General features: G+C 38.1%; 2 protein-coding genes and 1 long non-coding RNA gene across 9 annotated transcripts; all 3 read left to right on the top strand.

Moving 5' to 3' along the window:
* The first annotated feature begins 1,377 nt into the window (after positions 1–1,377).
* On the top strand, positions 1,378–2,860 carry LOC143469478 (glycoprotein 3-alpha-L-fucosyltransferase A-like). Its single transcript, XM_076967184.1, has 4 exons — positions 1,378–1,508; positions 1,578–1,760; positions 1,818–1,994; positions 2,143–2,860. Exons 1-4 carry the CDS (start codon positions 1,438–1,440, stop codon positions 2,693–2,695), a joined length of 984 nt encoding a protein of 327 aa, XP_076823299.1. The 5' UTR covers positions 1,378–1,437; the 3' UTR covers positions 2,696–2,860.
* A 3,166-nt stretch (positions 2,861–6,026) lies between these two features.
* LOC143468147 (4-galactosyl-N-acetylglucosaminide 3-alpha-L-fucosyltransferase FUT6-like) lies at positions 6,027–9,966 on the top strand. The gene is made up of 7 exons (XM_076965157.1): positions 6,027–6,591; positions 6,829–7,286; positions 7,382–7,519; positions 7,694–7,861; positions 7,931–8,113; positions 8,171–8,347; positions 8,496–9,966. Exons 2-7 carry the CDS (start codon positions 7,147–7,149, stop codon positions 9,031–9,033), a joined length of 1,344 nt encoding a protein of 447 aa, XP_076821272.1. The 5' UTR covers positions 6,027–6,591; positions 6,829–7,146; the 3' UTR covers positions 9,034–9,966.
* Positions 9,967–11,323: 1,357 nt separating this feature from the next.
* On the top strand, positions 11,324–26,596 carry LOC143468144 (uncharacterized). 7 transcript variants are annotated; one of them, XR_013118957.1, is made up of 8 exons: positions 11,324–12,351; positions 12,439–12,589; positions 12,789–15,073; positions 15,273–17,557; positions 17,757–20,041; positions 20,241–22,525; positions 22,725–25,009; positions 25,209–26,596. It is a non-coding gene; the product is annotated as an uncharacterized LOC143468144 (long non-coding RNA). The 7 variants fall into 7 exon arrangements; XR_013118959.1 differs by having other exon boundaries at positions 11,324–12,589; positions 12,789–14,835; positions 14,923–15,073; XR_013118961.1 differs by having other exon boundaries at positions 11,324–12,589; positions 15,273–17,319; positions 17,407–17,557.
* Positions 26,597–26,686: the final 90 nt, after the last annotated feature.

Raw genomic sequence — 26,686 nt, 5'->3', positions numbered from 1 at the left:
ATATTACTTGGTTTACCGGCAGTTACTTTTCTTTCCGTAGTTTGTTTCACTGTTTTTGCTCATTGGTAACATGGCGGTATGATTCTGCTTTGACATATTCCAGCGTTCATCCTGACACCTTGACTGAAAACGCAAATTTGTAGCAAAAATATCATGCGGAAATTAATGCGGTGGGGTTTACTGACGGCGATTTGTGAAATAATAGTTTATTTAACGTTGTCTGTCTCGTATTTAAAACATGGTGGTCGTGGTAGTTTATTCGCCATTCAAGATCAAATAGAAGACCAACAACTACAGCGTGCAAGTCTGTCAGATGAAAACGTCCTATCGCAAGCTCCTGGAAACCAAAGGTACGCAAGGATAATTAAATAAAAAGCAGGAGACCGGATAGAGCACTGCTCGATCAATTCTAATGATTAACAACAAAAATGTAAATTTAAGTTTCCCATTTCAATACGACTAACTTACTAGCCTGTTGTCTTGTAAATGTTTAACAACACGTTGGTGTAGAAACAAACAAATAGTTTTAAGTAACAAGTTGTTGCTATTAACACTACTACTACTACTACTACGTTCTACTATATTATTACTCTGAAGAGAGAAGAGATCTTGCCACGCCAAACTTGGCCAAAGGTGTTTTTCCTCCAAATAAATGCGTCATAAGACTTTCTACATTATTTGTGCTATTAGCAACTATGCTTGGTAAAATGAACTTCGCTCCTACCCAAATTTAACTTATTTAATTGCGCTGTTTGCTTTCAGTCTCTGGCAATTAACAAATAACATTTAAATGTCAGGTTAAAATAATTACTTTTATTAGACACCAAGATTCTGAAGAGAAAATGATCCTGTTCTGGTTTGTGCCGTACGGAAGCGACCGAACTGTACCATTGGAATATCTGCATGAAATTAACAACGTGACTGTAAACAATAACGACAAAGAGTAAGTTTGCATTTTTTTTGTTCTGTACCGTGTGGTGCTTAAATGCAACTTTGTCAAGTTTGGTTTTCGTCAATATTTAATCGTAGAAGCTTTCCAGGATATTCGTTGATTCAAAGATTTGCGGAAATTGCCGACTGGCGTTTGACAGAAAATTGATTAGTAAAAGTGATGCTGTCGTCTTTTATGCCCATGATGTAAAGAGGCAGCCACAAGATCTTCCACAAAATTCACTCAGGTTAAAGAAAATCTATTTCATACACTGTTTTGTTAGCACTATACATATGCCAGACAGGCCTACATAGTGTGGTGCACTCATCTTTTGTGGCGTTGCAATCAACTATTATCATTGCCATTATAAGGCATGCTACACAACAGGTGGTTTTCTTTAATAACGTAGACAGAAAAAGCAACTCTACATCTGGTGGGTGCAGGAAAGCACTGCGGGAGTTCCCTTTCGAATTAAAGCTGTTCCAGATTTCTTCTTCAACTTGACAATGAGCGTCCGAAGATCATCCGGAGTGCATTCTCCGTATTCAACTTTACCTTGGATTCTCAAGATGTTGTGGTACAAACAGAAATAGAAATAAAACATTTGCATTCATGTCTGTCTAAGCAATAATTTTTTTATACACAGGAACAAGAAACATGGCCGCGATATCATGCACTTTATAGCCAAAGAGAAAGACGTGACACTGACTGATCCTGAACGCCTGAATAAAGCCATCCACTCAGTTCCTGTAAACTCGTTTGGTGCAGCCAATACTGAACTTCACCAAACTAACGCCGAGCTTAAGACGTTGCTTAACTATAAAAAAGGGTAAAATAACTTCTAAGAAAAAAAGCATTTTGCTTGTTAATAAGATTTCTACGACAGGTTAGTCGCATGGATAGTTGGAAATTGTGGAAACATTCCATCTTCGTATTTGCGTTTTGAATACGCTGATCTCCTCCGAAAATATGGTTTAAAAATCGATCAGTTTGGTCGATGTTCAGGGGTACCATTTCCAGTAGCAAGCAGATGGGACCCTTCATTTAATGAAGTTTTAAGCACGTGAGTTATTGTAGCTATAGCCAAGTTGGTCCCTGGTGTGATGTTAAGTTGCCGATTTGTATAATGACTTCATTTAGGTATTTATTTCTTTTATGGAAGTGATATTTTAATTTATTTTAAATTTTTTATCAAAGTTTTATTTGTGTAGATACAAGTTTTATCTTGTTTTCGAAAACGCATATCATTGTAATGGATACATGACAGAGAAGCTTTGGTACAACGCTTTATACAGCGGAGCCGTTCCAATCTTATTTGGTCCGCACAAAGATGACGTCAGTGCTGTCTTGCCACCGAAATCTTATATTCACGCAGAAGATTTCAAAACTCCGGCAGATTTGGTGAAATATATTTATTACCTGGACAAAAACGTCACAGCATACGCCGAGTATTTAGAATGGAGAACTTGGGTCAAATTTCTGGACCAAAATGGCGAACTTTTATCAAATGTGGAATCGGATGAAAATTTCGAACAATTAAACAAAGAGCAGCGCAAAACAATCTTGAAATACTTGAATCCAACTCCAAGTGGATTTTGTGGTTTGTGCCGAAAACTGCATGACCGGCACAACAGCGACATCTATACGATTAAGTCAGTAAATGACTGGTGGGAAGGCACAGTCAGAAGAGAATGTATGGACATAGACCTTGCTCGAAAGCAACTTGCTTCAAAAAAAACATTTACTGATTTGTACTCACCTTAGTTTTTTCTCGGTTTTCGTTCAGTTGTTTACAAATGACATCATGAGGTGTATTGACAGCGGTTTAACGTCTGTGAAGCTGGATCATTTCGTTGGCTGTACACTAACATATATACAGTATCTCCAAGACCTCCCTGTAGTCAAAGATGGTTCTGTTTGTTCCAAAAAGCAAAGACCATGTCAAGTCAGTGTAAATAAGATAAATAACTTATGAATGAGCCCCAAAACCAACAAGCAAGTCATACACTTATGACTTATGCACACACCGGCTAAACGGACTTAGTAAACACAATGATAACTCTTTATATTGTTTAATGAATTAATACTACCAGAACGTACTTATAGCACGGATACATGTGAACGTTGTTTTCCAAAGACTTAATCATAGTGATATTGCACCAAAGATGCTTGTGAAATTTGTTAAACGAAAATTACTTGGTGACCCCAACACACGAACTACTGGAAAAAAAATCCTTTACTTTTCCTACCACTGTGAAGTTAATATTCGCTAAATCATATCCAATGTTAACTATATGTTAGCTCTTAACACAATGCTTAAATCTTGAGCACATAGAAACTATCTCAAAATGGCAATCGCGCCAAGATGTTCACGGCGTTTCATGAATTATTTTATTAACTAGACCACAGGGTCTGGAAACACCAGTCATGCACATATATGCATTATGTATGAATCATGAGTAGATAGTGAACCATTCAAGTATAATGAAAAGTCTAAGATATCAATGATGCCAAAACAATTTTAGTCATATAACGACCTGGCTGACATTCCGTCTCGGTTAGTTATCTATATAAGCACACATAGCGCCTGATAAAAGTGAGCATCCAAACGAGATTTTTTCTTTATTTCTAGATATATTAATTAAATTTAAGGAAAATCATTTTGCAATGGATTGGTTAATTTAGATGTGTTGCTAACATTTCATTTCCAGCTTTACCCGAGTTGAGATAATGATTGGAACACTGAACATTGCGTGAGCTTATGGAGGCTTGAAGAGCAACATATGAATGCTATCTAACACTTTGCTATCTAACCAACACAACGCTAAACAATATTTAGAAGATTAGATCATGCGACAAAAAGAATGAAACTTCTTTGTTCCAGTTGTTGTTACATACTTTTAAACTGACTGCTCACGCCCCTACACCCACCAGAGGTTTAAAGTAGCCTAAACTCAAACCGTTTTCTTCCAATTTCTATAATTAAAAATCCGATTGCAATAAACATACCTTTCCATAATAACCTACATTCTACCAATCTCTTGGCCAAAGTACACTATCAAAAGGCTCAATGTGTGTAGCATAATGTGTACTGAGACGTTTTCCTTAGTTAGGTGACTAACGAACTAAAACGGCTAAACTCAAAGAAAAAACATTACGTACTGTTTTAAACGAGACGAACGGAAAATTATAAAAAGTAATACATCGTGATAAAAACCACAGTTCATACAATCAAATACTTCCAAAAAATTCGGTGTCAATTTGCAAAGTCATGAATTACCTAGTAATTTAAGATTTTTCTTAGTCTCAACCAAGTCAGGTAAATGTCTAATTAAAAGCAACCTAATAACAATCGTGCTAAATGGTTGTGCTTTATATTTTTGAGCTGATATAAAACGAGTGGAGCTGTTTATGTCGTATCTTGTCTTGAGAATTTGTGTATTTTTGTGTGTATTTTCCGGTTGTGTAAGAACTGCTGCAACAATTGTGGCGGGGGAGTTTTGTTTGCGTCGGTTGCTTGAACCAGTGTTTCACAGCTGTCACCATTCCAGTGATGCGTTGAGACGACTGCTAACGCAGGCGTAAACTACTGTAAGCTCCACAATTAGAATGTGGTTAAGATAGCGCCTCAGGTCATTGCCACAATGCGCAAAATGACGATTTAGGCCGTAACTACCGATTTAATTTGGTTGCAGAATGAGTAATGACTACGAACGGCAAAGTGGCGTGGTCAGACTCAACATGTTTATGAGTATATAGTAGCGATAAATTATTGTTGTCCGACGCTGCCGCTGCTTAATTAAACTGCCCAGCACGGTTTGGCGAGGTTGTGTAGATGGGATCAGAATTGCTGAACGACTTTTAGGTACAGGGAACTGTTAGAGTTGTTCAGCGAAGTGTTATGCTGAGCAAGCTTGCTTAGAACATAAATTTTCGACAATTTTGAATAGTAAGCTCCGGTTAGGAAACTAGTAATACTTTTGTACGCGAACATGTCGTGATGTATCTGCCCCAATGTCCGCTTTTTGCCGTAAGTGTTGCAAACGTAAGCGGACGCAAAGTAAATCACCTCTTTGTATTGTAACAAGAGAATAGGATAATGAAACGCAATTCTTTATCGTTCGTATAAATCTTCTACGTTAAAGAAAAAATTTTGTTTTTTCTTCTAGAAACATTCTGCCAAAATAATTTTTGAATCAAAATGGTATAAAAACAGAATAAACCCAACTGCTTTCTTCAGTACTAAGCATAGAAGTGAGATCCTATAACGTCTCAGAGGAACTAACAGTCTGTGGAGTAAATAATACAAATACTAGAATACAGATAAATACAAATACAGATGAAAAGAATAAAATAAGTCACACGTACACGTAATCGCAATAACCCATTACAAGAAGCACGTTATAATTTTTCTTACCGCTGCATTCCGGAAATTACATCACAAACAAAATCGGACGTGTCCACTGCTATAAGCTTTTATCTTTGTCAAACAGCTCAAACTTACTTGCATTGACCAATAACTGAAGAACTGACACTGCTGTTTATAGAAAAGTTATTCGTAAATTCATTCAGAGGTTTGTTGTGACAGAGAAAGTTACCAGATATAGTCGAATCTGGTGAACAATTAAAAAAGATAGCTTGACATTTTATTCGTGTCACAGACAAAAGTATAGAATTACTTACATAAATAGATAGACATGGTTTAACGAAGGAAGCTACAGAAGGAAATAAATATTGAATCTATTCAACGAATAGACTTCTGAAAACTTAGAATTCGAATAGGTTGGACAAAACTGAAAGGTTTGTTTGAAACTGTTTGAAACAGTTTTGTTAGCAGTTGGTTATTTTATAAAAAAAACGTTGCTGGAAGCTATAGGTTTATTGCAATTTCAATTTGAGTTGCTGAAGAAAAACATTGCGTTATTTGAGCGAGTGTAGAGGTTAGCAGAAACATAGTGTTTAGATTTTGTTAGTTGTTTGTTAGTTTAAGATGTTTTCAAATGTTGTGTGTTACTACTACAGTATATATCGAATTTCAAAACTCTTATAAATTTTGCATTTATTTTTAAAACACTGCATCTGATTTTCATTTCTTAATTTGCAAACAGTAAATTACGATATTACAAGTTTTTCTCCATATAGCGAAATATGAGATATCGTATGGTATTTATGACATGTGAGTTACGCAAAAACATGTCACTCTCTTTATACGTTTAATCGAGAGTGTAACGTTCATTCATCAATAAAGCGCGTAAGTAACTGTAGAGTTGGCATATTTTTTTATTTCATATTTGCATATTCAGTATTCATATTCAGTTGCAAGTTGGTAAAGTGCTGAAGTAAAATATCAAATTTCCTTTTTAGACTAAGTTTTGCTGTGGAATGCTTGGGCAATCGTCTTGACAGTTGACACGCTACTTAGTACTGTGCTGTAGCAAAGAGAGCATCATGCAAAAAAATATGTTGTGGAAGTTACTGGCAGTATTATGCCTAGCTACAATTTATTACACCTTCACCATCTATTTAAAAAATGGAGACAAAACTAGTCCATATGTCGCGCAAGCTCAAAGAAAAGGTCAACAATATCCTCGTTCTAGTCTCTCCAATGAGTATGAACAAACGAAAATCCTTGAAAACCGAATTTATTAAGAAGATAAAAAGTAAGAGTGCAGTTGTACTTCTAATAGCACAAACCCTACAATAAAGATTTAGAGTTTAAACTTTCAGCCCCAACAAAATAATAATTATCCAGCTATCTTGTAGACATTTTAAAATACCTTAAGATACAAGTTAGTAGAAGCATAATTAATTAATTGCACTCTATGCGTCATGTTTATGTTTTAGTAACACTTTTACAGCACACGATTGAACTTAATATATACGTTTTTTTTATTTAGCAACAAATTTTTGAAGAAAGAATTTCAGCATTCAAGTTTATTTCTTGCGAATTTTTCACGGAAATTCCTCCGAAACCAAGAATATGCAAAGAAAAACAAAAAGCAAGAACCGAGCTGACGCATTGAGCTATCAGTAGCAAAAATTTACAAAAAAGATTTAAATTTTTATTTCCAGTAAAACCATTGCCCTATTTTCTTGCAAACGTTCAACAAAATCCTGTGGTTAAGTAAAAAAACTTATTTAACTCCACTACTGTATATGCTTTCTGTATCTTTTTGCCCCAAACCTTTGACAGAAACACGATTTCGACTTGAAAGATGTTTTCTTTTATTAGACTCAAAGATTCGAAGGAAAAAGTTATCCTATTCTGGTTTGTACCGTACGGAAGCGACCGAACTGTACCTTTAGAATATCTGCATGAAACTAACAATGTAACTATAAACGATGTCAACAATGAGTAAGTGTGCAATTGATTTCATGAACCGTATGCTTATTATGTACAACTTTGTCAAGCTTTATTTCCAATAGTTAATCGTAGAAGCTTTCCATCAGGATAACCGTCGATTCAAAGATCTGCGGAAAGTGCCGACTCACATTTGACAGAACATTGATAAGTAAAAGTGATGCTGTCGTCTTTTATGTACCCGATGTCAACAAGCGGTCATACGACCTTCCAGAAAAATCCCTCAGGTTGACGAAACTCTATTTTATGTACAGTATTTTGGTTGCCCAAAATAGGTTATACCAGAGCTAAGCTATGAGTACACATAGTGAAAGCTACTCATCTTTTGTGCTGTTGTAATCAATTATTGTCATTGCCATGAACAATAAATGCAACACAGGTTTTTTCGTTTAACAACGCAGACAACAAAAGCAACTCTACATCTGGTGGCTGCAGGAAAGCACTGCGGGAGTTCCCTTTCGAACTAAAGCTGTTCCAGATTTCTTCTTCAACTTGACAATGAGCGTCCGAAGATCATCCGGAGTGCATTCTCCGTATTCAACTTTACCTTGGATTCTCAAGATGCTGTGGTACAAACAGAAATAGAAAAAAAACATTTGCATTCATATCTGTCTAAGCAATAAATTTTTTATACGCAGGAACAAGAAACATGGCCGCGATATCATGCACTTTATAGCGAGAGAGAAAAACGTGATACTGACTGATCCTGAACGCCTGAATAAAGCCATCCACTCAGTTCCTGTAAACTCTTTTGGTGCTGCCAATACCGATCTCCACCAAACTAACGCCGAGCTTAAGACGTTGCTTGACTATAAAAAAGGGTAAAATAACTTCTAAGAAAAAAAGCAAATTGCATGTTAATAAGATTTCTGCGGCAGGTTAGTCGCATGGATAGTTAGTAATTGTGGAAACATTCCATCGGCACGTTTGCGTTTTGAATACGCTGATCTCCTCCGAAAATATGGTTTAAAAATCGATCAGTTTGGTGGATGTTCAGGAGTACCCTTTCCAATAGCAAGCCGATGGGACCCTTCGTTTAATGAAGTTTTAAGCAAGTGAGTTATTGTAGCTCAAGCCAAGGTGGTCCCTGGTGTGATGTTAAGTTGCCGATTTGTATAATGACTTCATTTAGGTCTTTATTTCTTTTATGGAAGTGATATTTTAATTTATTTTACATTTTTTCTCAAAGTTTTATTTGTGTAGATACAAGTTTTATCTTGTTTTCGAAAACGCATATCATTGTAATGGATACATGACAGAGAAGCTTTGGTACAACGCTTTATACAGCGGAGCCGTTCCAATCTTATTTGGTCCGCACAAAGATGACGTCAGTGCTGCCTTGCCACCGAAATCTTATATTCACGCAGAGGATTTTAAAACTCCGGCAGATTTGGTGAAATATATTTATTACCTGGATAAAAACGTCACAGCATACGCCGAGTATTTAGAATGGAGAACTTGGGTCAAATTTCTGGACCAAAATGGCGAACTTTTATCAAATGTTGAATCGGATGAAAATTTCGAACAATTAAGCAAAGAGCAGCGCAAAACAATCTTGAAATATTTGAATCCAACTCCAAGTGGATTTTGTGGTTTGTGCCGAAAACTGCATGACCGGCACAACAGCGACATCTATACGATGAAGTCGGTAAATGACTGGTGGGAAGGCACAGTCAGAAGAGAATGTATGGACATACACCTTGCTCGAAAGCAACTTGCTTCAAAAAAAATCATTTACTGATTTGTACTCATCTTATTTTTTTCACAGTTGTTTGCAAATGACATCATGAGGTGCCTTGACAATGGTTTAACGTCTGTGAAGCTGGATCATTTCATTGGCTGTACACTAACATGTATAGTTGTATACACTATCTCCAAGACCTCCCTGTAGTCAAAGATGATTTTGTTTGTTCCAAAAAGCAAAGATCATGTCAAGCCAGTGTAAATCAAATAAATAAATTATGAATGGGCCCCAAACCCAACAAGCAAGTCATACACTTATGACTAATGCACACACCGGCTAAACGGACTTAGTAAACACAATGATATCTCTTTATATTGTTTAATGAAGTAAAACTACCAGAACGTACCTATAGCACAGATACATGTGAGCGTTGTTTTCCAAAGACGCAATCATAGTGATGTTGCCCCAAAGATACTTGTGAAATTTGTTAAACGAAAATTAATTGGTGACCCCAACACACAGATTACAGATCACGTATCTTTTCATACGCTGAGTCAGGTCTCTGAAAATAAAGTTGAATATAGACTTCTGGAAGAAAGTATTGTCTACAGAAAAGTATGATTGGACGATTATGTAAATTTACAAATGCTTGAACATTGTTTTGTTTCCTAGTAAAATCCATTATTTTAGTTTTTCTTGGTGTCTTACTACTTCAGTTGTCCCTGACGATAGGAATCCAAAATAGTCTCATACTTCTAGTAAAATGTAAACCACATTTATCTGATAGGGCTTGTTGTTCTGAAGCGTCCCGCTTTTCAATCAAAAAAATATGGTAAGCCTAGTTAAGTCGCTATCATAACAGTCGCTGTTTAAATGCGGTCGGCATTTAGACAATCGCTTTTTGGAATGTCGCTCACTTGATTACGTCGCTATTATGAAGTCGCCATTATGACAGTCGCTGTTTTGACAGTCGCTATCCTGCCTGGATGCCCTCAAAATGGCAATCGGGCCAAGATGTTCACGGCGTTTCATGAATTATTTTATTAACTAGACCGCAGAGTCTGGAAACACCAGTCATGCACATATATGCACTATGTATGAATCATGAGTAGATAGTGAACCATTCAAGTGTAATGAAAAGTCTAAGATATCAATGATGCCAAAACAATTTTAGTCATATAACGACCTGGCTGACATTCCGACTCGACTAGTTATCTATATAAGCACACATAGCGCCTGATAAAAGCGAGCTTCCAAACGAGACTTTTTCTTTATTTCTAGATATATTAATTAAATTTAAGGAAAATCATTTTGCAATGGATTGGTTAATTTAGATGTGTTGCTAACATTTCATTTCCAGCTTTTCCCGAGTTGTGGTAATGATTGGAACACGAACATTGCGTGAGGTTATGGAGGCTTGAAGAGCAACATATGAATGCTATCGAACACTTTGCTATCTAACCAACACAACGCTAAACAATATTTAGAATTTTAGATCATGCGACAAAAAGAATGAAACTTCTTTGTTCCAGTTGTTTTTACATACTTTTAAACTGACTGCTCACGCCCCTACACCTACAAGAGGCTTAAAGTAGCCTAAACTCAAACCGTTTTTTTCCAATTTCTATAATTAAAAATCCGATTGCAATAAACATACCTTTCCATAATAACCTACATTCTACCAGTCTCTTGGCCAAAGTACACTACCAAAAGGCTCAAGGGTGTGTAGCATAATGTGTACTGAGACTTTTCCTTAGTTAGATGACTAACTAACTAAAACGGCTAAGCTTAAAGAGAAAACATTACGTACTGTTTTAAACGAGAAGGACAGAAAATTATTAAAAGCAATACATCGTGATAAAATTCACAGTTCATACAATCAAATATTTCCAAAAAATTCGGTGTCAATTTGCAAAGTCATGAATTACCTAGTAATTTAAGATTTTTCTTAGTCTCAACCAAGTCAGGTAAATGTCCAATTAAAGCAACCTAATAACAATCGTGCTAAATGGTTGTGCTTCATATTTTTGAGCTGATATAAAACGAGTGGAATTGTTCATGTCGTATCTTGTCTCGAGTATTTGTGTATTTCTCTGTGTATTTTCCAGTTGTGTAAGAATTGCTGCAACAATTATGGCGGGGGAGTTTTGTTTGCGGCGGTTGCTTGAACCAGTGTTTCGCAGCTGTCACGATTGCAGTGATGCGTTGAGACGACTGCTAACGCAGGCGTAAACTACTGTAAGCTCCACAATTAGAATGTGGTTAAGGGCTCACTACCCTACATAAAGACAATTTTGAGCCGGCAACACAGTGATTATTACGTGTTCGTACTCAATGCGTCATATTAAAAAAAGTAAGAAATTTTCCGGTCCAACGCGCATGTGACGTCGATGTGAACTAGTTTTGTTGTTGTTTTGGCGACAGCTGGTTCCAGGTTTAGGCTAAATTGTACATTTTTTGAGGGTTTGATTTTTCGGTTTTTAGGAGTATTTGTGCTAAATTTTTAAGTTCAAAACTTGCTGTAAAGTTTAGGTAGCTGTTATGGAAAACTGAGTACATGGATTTTGTCCAAATTAAGACTGTAGACAGTCATAACCTAGATGTCGTTGCAAGCCAAAATTCAGTGTAGGTTTATGATGTGAATTTGCGACAGTAGCGTCTTGATTTAATGTACTTTGCATTGAAAAGCCTATCTCGTTGAAATGGGTCATGACCCCTTAAGCCAAAAACTTATTATGAATGTAAAACTCAGTTTTTAGGCTTACTTAACTTGCTAGCTTGTCTTTGGGCTAGGCTATTAACTAAAATTTGATTGCACTCTTTCCAGAAATACTTTTGGCTGGCTTTTTTGTATTTAACGGCGTTTAGTTCTTTGTTTATTCATTTTATTTGCAAAACTGGTAGGACAGTTATTGTTTTCGTGCTATAATGAAGTGTACGTATTTTTCTGACAGAATGGATGCGTTTTAAGTTAATAAAAGCATAAAGCACTAATATTTTATTAAAATGTACGCAGACAAACGATGAAAAAGCTGATAGAAAATTTAACAAAGGAGTGAAAGGACATGGTTCGGCTGGCTTCTAACGAGTCTTGTCTCTCTGGATTAGCACAATGACCGATAACGGAATGGTAGCATTAACTTTGACGGCCAGGGGCTGGGCGATCATTGACTGACATATATGCTAGTAGTACATAAATCAATTTTACCGCTTGCATGTGATTTGCAAGTAAGTCATTTCCGGCTTTGTGTCGATCCATATCGCCTCATTTTAGAGCCAGCCGACGTGAACATTTCAAGTTAGTGATGCAACCATCATCAATACTGTTTTGGCCATGATGTTTTAAAAATTGCCTTTACAGGCTCTGAGCATTAGGTACTAAAATAGTTGCTATGGTTATTTTTGTAAGTTTCTACTACTGTTCCGCCTAAATCATGCTATTTCAATGGCCCTTTATTTCAGAATTTCCGTCTTCGACGAGCGACTGCATCCATTTTGTTGCTGGGAAGCCTGACTGTAAACGAAAGCCCTATGCATCGCAAGCCATTGGTACTGCTGATGGCGCTACCAAAACCATTGTTTCGACATAAAGCTGCAAGCTGCAATCGACCAGGTATTGTGTTTTCAAAATGGCTGCCTGTCGGCAGCGTTTTCGAAAATGTATCGTTTACACTTTTGCATTTTTTGGTGGTTTTACCTCAACATATTACACCCAAAATTCATTGATTGAAGTATTTGGCAACGGTCTGTTTGCAAAGCAATTATGATTTGTCATTTAGTACAAGACGTATTTTGTTGTTGTTCCATAACAGTGGTCGCGGTTTACCACGGCGAACGAAAGAAAACCGTCGACATTCATTCGCTGTGATCATCTTGCAGGCCGGCTAAAACAGCTTCTGTTGCGTTGTTTAGCAGACTTGTCACAGTTTGAAGATCCTTTTCAAGTGATTTTCGATGCAGGCTTCGTACTGAGCAAACAACCTCGAATGAAAATGGATGGCAAACTTTTTTCGCGAACGTGCTTTCATCGCGCTGCTAGTGTCTTCTTTTGTAAAGAACTTACCTATGCAAAGCTTTCGAAAACGCCGACCAAGGAATTGAAAGGTATGGACACAGCTTGTCTCACGTGTTACTGGTTGTTCTTGAGTTGATTGCATTTGCTTGGAAAATTCGTTAAAAACCTTTAAATCGTTGTCAGAACGTTAACGACCAAGCCATCCCTTGCATATCTTTGGCAAGCTTCTCCCCTAGGGCATAGGTCGCGCTCCATGTTGATTTACAAAACGGAAATAAATACGATCGCAGTTTTTATGTTATCAGTAGGTGTGTCTTGTCTATATTACTGCTAGACGTCGTCTTCCTACGACTTTCCTGCGAGCGCTCCTAAGATAATCTGGCAACACATAAAATCGCCTTTTTGCCAGATCCTGCTAGCGTATTGTTGAATTATAATCTTGTTCCAGGCTTCCTGCGTTTCGCCATGTCGTACACAGCGCATAGATTTTCAATGGGACTAAATTACTTGTGGCTGGTTCAGAATTTTAACCTTAATTGATGTCTTTTGACCAATTAAGGATGTCTGTGCTCTAATCGCCATCTAGCGGATAGTGTAAATTTGATCTATTTGATAAACATTCAAGCTCTTTTCGATAGAGATGGCCAATCTTTCGCGCACGTTGGACTTTCAGTTGGTATGTTCTAATGCAAGCGTCTTTAACCTTAGACAGTCGGATTAAAAAATTCCCTATAAGGGCTCACTACCCTACATAAAGACAATTTTGAGCCGGCAACACAGTGATTATTACGTGTTCGTACTCAATGCGTCATATTAAAAAAAGTAAGAAATTTTCCGGTCCAACGCGCATGTGACGTCGATGTGAACTAGTTTTGTTGTTGTTTTGGCGACAGCTGGTTCCAGGTTTAGGCTAAATTGTACATTTTTTGAGGGTTTGATTTTTCGGTTTTTAGGAGTATTTGTGCTAAATTTTTAAGTTCAAAACTTGCTGTAAAGTTTAGGTAGCTGTTATGGAAAACTGAGTACATGGATTTTGTCCAAATTAAGACTGTAGACAGTCATAACCTAGATGTCGTTGCAAGCCAAAATTCAGTGTAGGTTTATGATGTGAATTTGCGACAGTAGCGTCTTGATTTAATGTACTTTGCATTGAAAAGCCTATCTCGTTGAAATGGGTCATGACCCCTTAAGCCAAAAACTTATTATGAATGTAAAACTCAGTTTTTAGGCTTACTTAACTTGCTAGCTTGTCTTTGGGCTAGGCTATTAACTAAAATTTGATTGCACTCTTTCCAGAAATACTTTTGGCTGGCTTTTTTGTATTTAACGGCGTTTAGTTCTTTGTTTATTCATTTTATTTGCAAAACTGGTAGGACAGTTATTGTTTTCGTGCTATAATGAAGTGTACGTATTTTTCTGACAGAATGGATGCGTTTTAAGTTAATAAAAGCATAAAGCACTAATATTTTATTAAAATGTACGCAGACAAACGATGAAAAAGCTGATAGAAAATTTAACAAAGGAGTGAAAGGACATGGTTCGGCTGGCTTCTAACGAGTCTTGTCTCTCTGGATTAGCACAATGACCGATAACGGAATGGTAGCATTAACTTTGACGGCCAGGGGCTGGGCGATCATTGACTGACATATATGCTAGTAGTACATAAATCAATTTTACCGCTTGCATGTGATTTGCAAGTAAGTCATTTCCGGCTTTGTGTCGATCCATATCGCCTCATTTTAGAGCCAGCCGACGTGAACATTTCAAGTTAGTGATGCAACCATCATCAATACTGTTTTGGCCATGATGTTTTAAAAATTGCCTTTACAGGCTCTGAGCATTAGGTACTAAAATAGTTGCTATGGTTATTTTTGTAAGTTTCTACTACTGTTCCGCCTAAATCATGCTATTTCAATGGCCCTTTATTTCAGAATTTCCGTCTTCGACGAGCGACTGCATCCATTTTGTTGCTGGGAAGCCTGACTGTAAACGAAAGCCCTATGCATCGCAAGCCATTGGTACTGCTGATGGCGCTACCAAAACCATTGTTTCGACATAAAGCTGCAAGCTGCAATCGACCAGGTATTGTGTTTTCAAAATGGCTGCCTGTCGGCAGCGTTTTCGAAAATGTATCGTTTACACTTTTGCATTTTTTGGTGGTTTTACCTCAACATATTACACCCAAAATTCATTGATTGAAGTATTTGGCAACGGTCTGTTTGCAAAGCAATTATGATTTGTCATTTAGTACAAGACGTATTTTGTTGTTGTTCCATAACAGTGGTCGCGGTTTACCACGGCGAACGAAAGAAAACCGTCGACATTCATTCGCTGTGATCATCTTGCAGGCCGGCTAAAACAGCTTCTGTTGCGTTGTTTAGCAGACTTGTCACAGTTTGAAGATCCTTTTCAAGTGATTTTCGATGCAGGCTTCGTACTGAGCAAACAACCTCGAATGAAAATGGATGGCAAACTTTTTTCGCGAACGTGCTTTCATCGCGCTGCTAGTGTCTTCTTTTGTAAAGAACTTACCTATGCAAAGCTTTCGAAAACGCCGACCAAGGAATTGAAAGGTATGGACACAGCTTGTCTCACGTGTTACTGGTTGTTCTTGAGTTGATTGCATTTGCTTGGAAAATTCGTTAAAAACCTTTAAATCGTTGTCAGAACGTTAACGACCAAGCCATCCCTTGCATATCTTTGGCAAGCTTCTCCCCTAGGGCATAGGTCGCGCTCCATGTTGATTTACAAAACGGAAATAAATACGATCGCAGTTTTTATGTTATCAGTAGGTGTGTCTTGTCTATATTACTGCTAGACGTCGTCTTCCTACGACTTTCCTGCGAGCGCTCCTAAGATAATCTGGCAACACATAAAATCGCCTTTTTGCCAGATCCTGCTAGCGTATTGTTGAATTATAATCTTGTTCCAGGCTTCCTGCGTTTCGCCATGTCGTACACAGCGCATAGATTTTCAATGGGACTAAATTACTTGTGGCTGGTTCAGAATTTTAACCTTAATTGATGTCTTTTGACCAATTAAGGATGTCTGTGCTCTAATCGCCATCTAGCGGATAGTGTAAATTTGATCTATTTGATAAACATTCAAGCTCTTTTCGATAGAGATGGCCAATCTTTCGCGCACGTTGGACTTTCAGTTGGTATGTTCTAATGCAAGCGTCTTTAACCTTAGACAGTCGGATTAAAAAATTCCCTATAAGGGCTCACTACCCTACATAAAGACAATTTTGAGCCGGCAACACAGTGATTATTACGTGTTCGTACTCAATGCGTCATATTAAAAAAAGTAAGAAATTTTCCGGTCCAACGCGCATGTGACGTCGATGTGAACTAGTTTTGTTGTTGTTTTGGCGACAGCTGGTTCCAGGTTTAGGCTAAATTGTACATTTTTTGAGGGTTTGATTTTTCGGTTTTTAGGAGTATTTGTGCTAAATTTTTAAGTTCAAAACTTGCTGTAAAGTTTAGGTAGCTGTTATGGAAAACTGAGTACATGGATTTTGTCCAAATTAAGACTGTAGACAGTCATAACCTAGATGTCGTTGCAAGCCAAAATTCAGTGTAGGTTTATGATGTGAATTTGCGACAGTAGCGTCTTGATTTAATGTACTTTGCATTGAAAAGCCTATCTCGTTGAAATGGGTCATGACCCCTTAAGCCAAAAACTTATTATGAATGTAAAACTCAGTTTTTAGGCTTACTTAACTTGCTAGCTTGTCTTTGGGCTAGGCTATTAACTAAAATTTGATTGCACTCTTTCCAGAAATACTTTTGGCTGGCTTTTTTGTATTTAACGGCGTTTAGTTCTTTGTTTATTCATTTTATTTGCAAAACTGGTAGGACAGTTATTGTTTTCGTGCTATAATGAAGTGTACGTATTTTTCTGACAGAATGGATGCGTTTTAAGTTAATAAAAGCATAAAGCACTAATATTTTATTAAAATGTACGCAGACAAACGATGAAAAAGCTGATAGAAAATTTAACAAAGGAGTGAAAGGACATGGTTCGGCTGGCTTCTAACGAGTCTTGTCTCTCTGGATTAGCACAATGACCGATAACGGAATGGTAGCATCAACTTTGACGGCCAGGGGCTGGGCGATCATTGACTGACATATATGCTAGTAGTACATAAATCAATTTTACCGCTTGCATGTGATTTGCAAGTAAGTCATTTCCGGCTTTGTGTCGATCCATATCGCCTCATTTTAGAGCCAGCCGACGTGAACATTTCAAGTTAGTGATGCAACCATCATCAATACTGTTTTGGCCATGATGTTTTAAAAATTGCCTTTACAGGCTCTGAGCATTAGGTACTAAAATAGTTGCTATGGTTATTTTTGTAAGTTTCTACTACTGTTCCGCCTAAATCATGCTATTTCAATGGCCCTTTATTTCAGAATTTCCGTCTTCGACGAGCGACTGCATCCATTTTGTTGCTGGGAAGCCTGACTGTAAACGAAAGCCCTATGCATCGCAAGCCATTGGTACTGCTGATGGCGCTACCAAAACCATTGTTTCGACATAAAGCTGCAAGCTGCAATCGACCAGGTATTGTGTTTTCAAAATGGCTGCCTGTCGGCAGCGTTTTCGAAAATGTATCGTTTACACTTTTGCATTTTTTGGTGGTTTTACCTCAACATATTACACCCAAAATTCATTGATTGAAGTATTTGGCAACGGTCTGTTTGCAAAGCAATTATGATTTGTCATTTAGTACAAGACGTATTTTGTTGTTGTTCCATAACAGTGGTCGCGGTTTACCACGGCGAACGAAAGAAAACCGTCGACATTCATTCGCTGTGATCATCTTGCAGGCCGGCTAAAACAGCTTCTGTTGCGTTGTTTAGCAGACTTGTCACAGTTTGAAGATCCTTTTCAAGTGATTTTCGATGCAGGCTTCGTACTGAGCAAACAACCTCGAATGAAAATGGATGGCAAACTTTTTTCGCGAACGTGCTTTCATCGCGCTGCTAGTGTCTTCTTTTGTAAAGAACTTACCTATGCAAAGCTTTCGAAAACGCCGACCAAGGAATTGAAAGGTATGGACACAGCTTGTCTCACGTGTTACTGGTTGTTCTTGAGTTGATTGCATTTGCTTGGAAAATTCGTTAAAAACCTTTAAATCGTTGTCAGAACGTTAACGACCAAGCCATCCCTTGCATATCTTTGGCAAGCTTCTCCCCTAGGGCATAGGTCGCGCTCCATGTTGATTTACAAAACGGAAATAAATACGATCGCAGTTTTTATGTTATCAGTAGGTGTGTCTTGTCTATATTACTGCTAGACGTCGTCTTCCTACGACTTTCCTGCGAGCGCTCCTAAGATAATCTGGCAACACATAAAATCGCCTTTTTGCCAGATCCTGCTAGCGTATTGTTGAATTATAATCTTGTTCCAGGCTTCCTGCGTTTCGCCATGTCGTACACAGCGCATAGATTTTCAATGGGACTAAATTACTTGTGGCTGGTTCAGAATTTTAACCTTAATTGATGTCTTTTGACCAATTAAGGATGTCTGTGCTCTAATCGCCATCTAGCGGATAGTGTAAATTTGATCTATTTGATAAACATTCAAGCTCTTTTCGATAGAGATGGCCAATCTTTCGCGCACGTTGGACTTTCAGTTGGTATGTTCTAATGCAAGCGTCTTTAACCTTAGACAGTCGGATTAAAAAATTCCCTATAAGGGCTCACTACCCTACATAAAGACAATTTTGAGCCGGCAACACAGTGATTATTACGTGTTCGTACTCAATGCGTCATATTAAAAAAAGTAAGAAATTTTCCGGTCCAACGCGCATGTGACGTCGATGTGAACTAGTTTTGTTGTTGTTTTGGCGACAGCTGGTTCCAGGTTTAGGCTAAATTGTACATTTTTTGAGGGTTTGATTTTTCGGTTTTTAGGAGTATTTGTGCTAAATTTTTAAGTTCAAAACTTGCTGTAAAGTTTAGGTAGCTGTTATGGAAAACTGAGTACATGGATTTTGTCCAAATTAAGACTGTAGACAGTCATAACCTAGATGTCGTTGCAAGCCAAAATTCAGTGTAGGTTTATGATGTGAATTTGCGACAGTAGCGTCTTGATTTAATGTACTTTGCATTGAAAAGCCTATCTCGTTGAAATGGGTCATGACCCCTTAAGCCAAAAACTTATTATGAATGTAAAACTCAGTTTTTAGGCTTACTTAACTTGCTAGCTTGTCTTTGGGCTAGGCTATTAACTAAAATTTGATTGCACTCTTTCCAGAAATACTTTTGGCTGGCTTTTTTGTATTTAACGGCGTTTAGTTCTTTGTTTATTCATTTTATTTGCAAAACTGGTAGGACAGTTATTGTTTTCGTGCTATAATGAAGTGTACGTATTTTTCTGACAGAATGGATGCGTTTTAAGTTAATAAAAGCATAAAGCACTAATATTTTATTAAAATGTACGCAGACAAACGATGAAAAAGCTGATAGAAAATTTAACAAAGGAGTGAAAGGACATGGTTCGGCTGGCTTCTAACGAGTCTTGTCTCTCTGGATTAGCACAATGACCGATAACGGAATGGTAGCATTAACTTTGACGGCCAGGGGCTGGGCGATCATTGACTGACATATATGCTAGTAGTACATAAATCAATTTTACCGCTTGCATGTGATTTGCAAGTAAGTCATTTCCGGCTTTGTGTCGATCCATATCGCCTCATTTTAGAGCCAGCCGACGTGAACATTTCAAGTTAGTGATGCAACCATCATCAATACTGTTTTGGCCATGATGTTTTAAAAATTGCCTTTACAGGCTCTGAGCATTAGGTACTAAAATAGTTGCTATGGTTATTTTTGTAAGTTTCTACTACTGTTCCGCCTAAATCATGCTATTTCAATGGCCCTTTATTTCAGAATTTCCGTCTTCGACGAGCGACTGCATCCATTTTGTTGCTGGGAAGCCTGACTGTAAACGAAAGCCCTATGCATCGCAAGCCATTGGTACTGCTGATGGCGCTACCAAAACCATTGTTTCGACATAAAGCTGCAAGCTGCAATCGACCAGGTATTGTGTTTTCAAAATGGCTGCCTGTCGGCAGCGTTTTCGAAAATGTATCGTTTACACTTTTGCATTTTTTGGTGGTTTTACCTCAACATATTACACCCAAAATTCATTGATTGAAGTATTTGGCAACGGTCTGTTTGCAAAGCAATTATGATTTGTCATTTAGTACAAGACGTATTTTGTTGTTGTTCCATAACAGTGGTCGCGGTTTACCACGGCGAACGAAAGAAAACCGTCGACATTCATTCGCTGTGATCATCTTGCAGGCCGGCTAAAACAGCTTCTGTTGCGTTGTTTAGCAGACTTGTCACAGTTTGAAGATCCTTTTCAAGTGATTTTCGATGCAGGCTTCGTACTGAGCAAACAACCTCGAATGAAAATGGATGGCAAACTTTTTTCGCGAACGTGCTTTCATCGCGCTGCTAGTGTCTTCTTTTGTAAAGAACTTACCTATGCAAAGCTTTCGAAAACGCCGACCAAGGAATTGAAAGGTATGGACACAGCTTGTCTCACGTGTTACTGGTTGTTCTTGAGTTGATTGCATTTGCTTGGAAAATTCGTTAAAAACCTTTAAATCGTTGTCAGAACGTTAACGACCAAGCCATCCCTTGCATATCTTTGGCAAGCTTCTCCCCTAGGGCATAGGTCGCGCTCCATGTTGATTTACAAAACGGAAATAAATACGATCGCAGTTTTTATGTTATCAGTAGGTGTGTCTTGTCTATATTACTGCTAGACGTCGTCTTCCTACGACTTTCCTGCGAGCGCTCCTAAGATAATCTGGCAACACATAAAATCGCCTTTTTGCCAGATCCTGCTAGCGTATTGTTGAATTATAATCTTGTTCCAGGCTTCCTGCGTTTCGCCATGTCGTACACAGCGCATAGATTTTCAATGGGACTAAATTACTTGTGGCTGGTTCAGAATTTTAACCTTAATTGATGTCTTTTGACCAATTAAGGATGTCTGTGCTCTAATCGCCATCTAGCGGATAGTGTAAATTTGATCTATTTGATAAACATTCAAGCTCTTTTCGATAGAGATGGCCAATCTTTCGCGCACGTTGGACTTTCAGTTGGTATGTTCTAATGCAAGCGTCTTTAACCTTAGACAGTCGGATTAAAAAATTCCCTATAAGGGCTCACTACCCTACATAAAGACAATTTTGAGCCGGCAACACAGTGATTATTACGTGTTCGTACTCAATGCGTCATATTAAAAAAAGTAAGAAATTTTCCGGTCCAACGCGCATGTGACGTCGATGTGAACTAGTTTTGTTGTTGTTTTGGCGACAGCTGGTTCCAGGTTTAGGCTAAATTGTACATTTTTTGAGGGTTTGATTTTTCGGTTTTTAGGAGTATTTGTGCTAAATTTTTAAGTTCAAAACTTGCTGTAAAGTTTAGGTAGCTGTTATGGAAAACTGAGTACATGGATTTTGTCCAAATTAAGACTGTAGACAGTCATAACCTAGATGTCGTTGCAAGCCAAAATTCAGTGTAGGTTTATGATGTGAATTTGCGACAGTAGCGTCTTGATTTAATGTACTTTGCATTGAAAAGCCTATCTCGTTGAAATGGGTCATGACCCCTTAAGCCAAAAACTTATTATGAATGTAAAACTCAGTTTTTAGGCTTACTTAACTTGCTAGCTTGTCTTTGGGCTAGGCTATTAACTAAAATTTGATTGCACTCTTTCCAGAAATACTTTTGGCTGGCTTTTTTGTATTTAACGGCGTTTAGTTCTTTGTTTATTCATTTTATTTGCAAAACTGGTAGGACAGTTATTGTTTTCGTGCTATAATGAAGTGTACGTATTTTTCTGACAGAATGGATGCGTTTTAAGTTAATAAAAGCATAAAGCACTAATATTTTATTAAAATGTACGCAGACAAACGATGAAAAAGCTGATAGAAAATTTAACAAAGGAGTGAAAGGACATGGTTCGGCTGGCTTCTAACGAGTCTTGTCTCTCTGGATTAGCACAATGACCGATAACGGAATGGTAGCATCAACTTTGACGGCCAGGGGCTGGGCGATCATTGACTGACATATATGCTAGTAGTACATAAATCAATTTTACCGCTTGCATGTGATTTGCAAGTAAGTCATTTCCGGCTTTGTGTCGATCCATATCGCCTCATTTTAGAGCCAGCCGACGTGAACATTTCAAGTTAGTGATGCAACCATCATCAATACTGTTTTGGCCATGATGTTTTAAAAATTGCCTTTACAGGCTCTGAGCATTAGGTACTAAAATAGTTGCTATGGTTATTTTTGTAAGTTTCTACTACTGTTCCGCCTAAATCATGCTATTTCAATGGCCCTTTATTTCAGAATTTCCGTCTTCGACGAGCGACTGCATCCATTTTGTTGCTGGGAAGCCTGACTGTAAACGAAAGCCCTATGCATCGCAAGCCATTGGTACTGCTGATGGCGCTACCAAAACCATTGTTTCGACATAAAGCTGCAAGCTGCAATCGACCAGGTATTGTGTTTTCAAAATGGCTGCCTGTCGGCAGCGTTTTCGAAAATGTATCGTTTACACTTTTGCATTTTTTGGTGGTTTTACCTCAACATATTACACCCAAAATTCATTGATTGAAGTATTTGGCAACGGTCTGTTTGCAAAGCAATTATGATTTGTCATTTAGTACAAGACGTATTTTGTTGTTGTTCCATAACAGTGGTCGCGGTTTACCACGGCGAACGAAAGAAAACCGTCGACATTCATTCGCTGTGATCATCTTGCAGGCCGGCTAAAACAGCTTCTGTTGCGTTGTTTAGCAGACTTGTCACAGTTTGAAGATCCTTTTCAAGTGATTTTCGATGCAGGCTTCGTACTGAGCAAACAACCTCGAATGAAAATGGATGGCAAACTTTTTTCGCGAACGTGCTTTCATCGCGCTGCTAGTGTCTTCTTTTGTAAAGAACTTACCTATGCAAAGCTTTCGAAAACGCCGACCAAGGAATTGAAAGGTATGGACACAGCTTGTCTCACGTGTTACTGGTTGTTCTTGAGTTGATTGCATTTGCTTGGAAAATTCGTTAAAAACCTTTAAATCGTTGTCAGAACGTTAACGACCAAGCCATCCCTTGCATATCTTTGGCAAGCTTCTCCCCTAGGGCATAGGTCGCGCTCCATGTTGATTTACAAAACGGAAATAAATACGATCGCAGTTTTTATGTTATCAGTAGGTGTGTCTTGTCTATATTACTGCTAGACGTCGTCTTCCTACGACTTTCCTGCGAGCGCTCCTAAGATAATCTGGCAACACATAAAATCGCCTTTTTGCCAGATCCTGCTAGCGTATTGTTGAATTATAATCTTGTTCCAGGCTTCCTGCGTTTCGCCATGTCGTACACAGCGCATAGATTTTCAATGGGACTAAATTACTTGTGGCTGGTTCAGAATTTTAACCTTAATTGATGTCTTTTGACCAATTAAGGATGTCTGTGCTCTAATCGCCATCTAGCGGATAGTGTAAATTTGATCTATTTGATAAACATTCAAGCTCTTTTCGATAGAGATGGCCAATCTTTCGCGCACGTTGGACTTTCAGTTGGTATGTTCTAATGCAAGCGTCTTTAACCTTAGACAGTCGGATTAAAAAATTCCCTATAAGGGCTCACTACCCTACATAAAGACAATTTTGAGCCGGCAACACAGTGATTATTACGTGTTCGTACTCAATGCGTCATATTAAAAAAAGTAAGAAATTTTCCGGTCCAACGCGCATGTGACGTCGATGTGAACTAGTTTTGTTGTTGTTTTGGCGACAGCTGGTTCCAGGTTTAGGCTAAATTGTACATTTTTTGAGGGTTTGATTTTTCGGTTTTTAGGAGTATTTGTGCTAAATTTTTAAGTTCAAAACTTGCTGTAAAGTTTAGGTAGCTGTTATGGAAAACTGAGTACATGGATTTTGTCCAAATTAAGACTGTAGACAGTCATAACCTAGATGTCGTTGCAAGCCAAAATTCAGTGTAGGTTTATGATGTGAATTTGCGACAGTAGCGTCTTGATTTAATGTACTTTGCATTGAAAAGCCTATCTCGTTGAAATGGGTCATGACCCCTTAAGCCAAAAACTTATTATGAATGTAAAACTCAGTTTTTAGGCTTACTTAACTTGCTAGCTTGTCTTTGGGCTAGGCTATTAACTAAAATTTGATTGCACTCTTTCCAGAAATACTTTTGGCTGGCTTTTTTGTATTTAACGGCGTTTAGTTCTTTGTTTATTCATTTTATTTGCAAAACTGGTAGGACAGTTATTGTTTTCGTGCTATAATGAAGTGTACGTATTTTTCTGACAGAATGGATGCGTTTTAAGTTAATAAAAGCATAAAGCACTAATATTTTATTAAAATGTACGCAGACAAACGATGAAAAAGCTGATAGAAAATTTAACAAAGGAGTGAAAGGACATGGTTCGGCTGGCTTCTAACGAGTCTTGTCTCTCTGGATTAGCACAATGACCGATAACGGAATGGTAGCATCAACTTTGACGGCCAGGGGCTGGGCGATCATTGACTGACATATATGCTAGTAGTACATAAATCAATTTTACCGCTTGCATGTGATTTGCAAGTAAGTCATTTCCGGCTTTGTGTCGATCCATATCGCCTCATTTTAGAGCCAGCCGACGTGAACATTTCAAGTTAGTGATGCAACCATCATCAATACTGTTTTGGCCATGATGTTTTAAAAATTGCCTTTACAGGCTCTGAGCATTAGGTACTAAAATAGTTGCTATGGTTATTTTTGTAAGTTTCTACTACTGTTCCGCCTAAATCATGCTATTTCAATGGCCCTTTATTTCAGAATTTCCGTCTTCGACGAGCGACTGCATCCATTTTGTTGCTGGGAAGCCTGACTGTAAACGAAAGCCCTATGCATCGCAAGCCATTGGTACTGCTGATGGCGCTACCAAAACCATTGTTTCGACATAAAGCTGCAAGCTGCAATCGACCAGGTATTGTGTTTTCAAAATGGCTGCCTGTCGGCAGCGTTTTCGAAAATGTATCGTTTACACTTTTGCATTTTTTGGTGGTTTTACCTCAACATATTACACCCAAAATTCATTGATTGAAGTATTTGGCAACGGTCTGTTTGCAAAGCAATTATGATTTGTCATTTAGTACAAGACGTATTTTGTTGTTGTTCCATAACAGTGGTCGCGGTTTACCACGGCGAACGAAAGAAAACCGTCGACATTCATTCGCTGTGATCATCTTGCAGGCCGGCTAAAACAGCTTCTGTTGCGTTGTTTAGCAGACTTGTCACAGTTTGAAGATCCTTTTCAAGTGATTTTCGATGCAGGCTTCGTACTGAGCAAACAACCTCGAATGAAAATGGATGGCAAACTTTTTTCGCGAACGTGCTTTCATCGCGCTGCTAGTGTCTTCTTTTGTAAAGAACTTACCTATGCAAAGCTTTCGAAAACGCCGACCAAGGAATTGAAAGGTATGGACACAGCTTGTCTCACGTGTTACTGGTTGTTCTTGAGTTGATTGCATTTGCTTGGAAAATTCGTTAAAAACCTTTAAATCGTTGTCAGAACGTTAACGACCAAGCCATCCCTTGCATATCTTTGGCAAGCTTCTCCCCTAGGGCATAGGTCGCGCTCCATGTTGATTTACAAAACGGAAATAAATACGATCGCAGTTTTTATGTTATCAGTAGGTGTGTCTTGTCTATATTACTGCTAGACGTCGTCTTCCTACGACTTTCCTGCGAGCGCTCCTAAGATAATCTGGCAACACATAAAATCGCCTTTTTGCCAGATCCTGCTAGCGTATTGTTGAATTATAATCTTGTTCCAGGCTTCCTGCGTTTCGCCATGTCGTACACAGCGCATAGATTTTCAATGGGACTAAATTACTTGTGGCTGGTTCAGAATTTTAACCTTAATTGATGTCTTTTGACCAATTAAGGATGTCTGTGCTCTAATCGCCATCTAGCGGATAGTGTAAATTTGATCTATTTGATAAACATTCAAGCTCTTTTCGATAGAGATGGCCAATCTTTCGCGCACGTTGGACTTTCAGTTGGTATGTTCTAATGCAAGCGTCTTTAACCTTAGACAGTCGGATTAAAAAATTCCCTATAAGGGCTCACTACCCTACATAAAGACAATTTTGAGCCGGCAACACAGTGATTATTACGTGTTCGTACTCAATGCGTCATATTAAAAAAAGTAAGAAATTTTCCGGTCCAACGCGCATGTGACGTCGATGTGAACTAGTTTTGTTGTTGTTTTGGCGACAGCTGGTTCCAGGTTTAGGCTAAATTGTACATTTTTTGAGGGTTTGATTTTTCGGTTTTTAGGAGTATTTGTGCTAAATTTTTAAGTTCAAAACTTGCTGTAAAGTTTAGGTAGCTGTTATGGAAAACTGAGTACATGGATTTTGTCCAAATTAAGACTGTAGACAGTCATAACCTAGATGTCGTTGCAAGCCAAAATTCAGTGTAGGTTTATGATGTGAATTTGCGACAGTAGCGTCTTGATTTAATGTACTTTGCATTGAAAAGCCTATCTCGTTGAAATGGGTCATGACCCCTTAAGGTAGCGCCTCAGGTCATTGCCACAATGCGCAAAATGACGATTTAGGCCGTAACTACCGATTTAATTTGGTTGCAGAATGAGTAA

The sequence above is a fragment of the Clavelina lepadiformis genome, chromosome 8 (genome assembly GCF_947623445.1).
Source record: "Clavelina lepadiformis chromosome 8, kaClaLepa1.1, whole genome shotgun sequence".
Lineage (NCBI taxonomy): Eukaryota > Metazoa > Chordata > Ascidiacea > Aplousobranchia > Clavelinidae > Clavelina > Clavelina lepadiformis.
This window is presented reverse-complemented; position numbering and strand designations above follow the sequence as displayed.

Bases quoted from the DNA above. Each gene is read 5' to 3' on its own strand.
- LOC143469478 (XM_076967184.1), top strand. From the start codon at position 1,438: ATGAGCGTCCGAAGATCATCCGGAGTGCATTCTCCGTATTCAACTTTA. The intron at 1,509-1,577 runs GTACAAACAGAA...TTTTATACACAG, and splicing joins TGGATTCTCAAGATGTTGTG to GAACAAGAAACATGGCCGCG. The intron at 1,761-1,817 runs GTAAAATAACTT...TTTCTACGACAG, and splicing joins TTGCTTAACTATAAAAAAGG to GTTAGTCGCATGGATAGTTG.
- LOC143468147 (XM_076965157.1), top strand. From the start codon at position 7,147: ATGTTTTCTTTTATTAGACTCAAAGATTCGAAGGAAAAAGTTATCCTA. The intron at 7,287-7,381 runs GTAAGTGTGCAA...GCTTTCCATCAG, and splicing joins ATAAACGATGTCAACAATGA to GATAACCGTCGATTCAAAGA. The intron at 8,348-8,495 runs GTGAGTTATTGT...TTATTTGTGTAG, and splicing joins TTTAATGAAGTTTTAAGCAA to ATACAAGTTTTATCTTGTTT.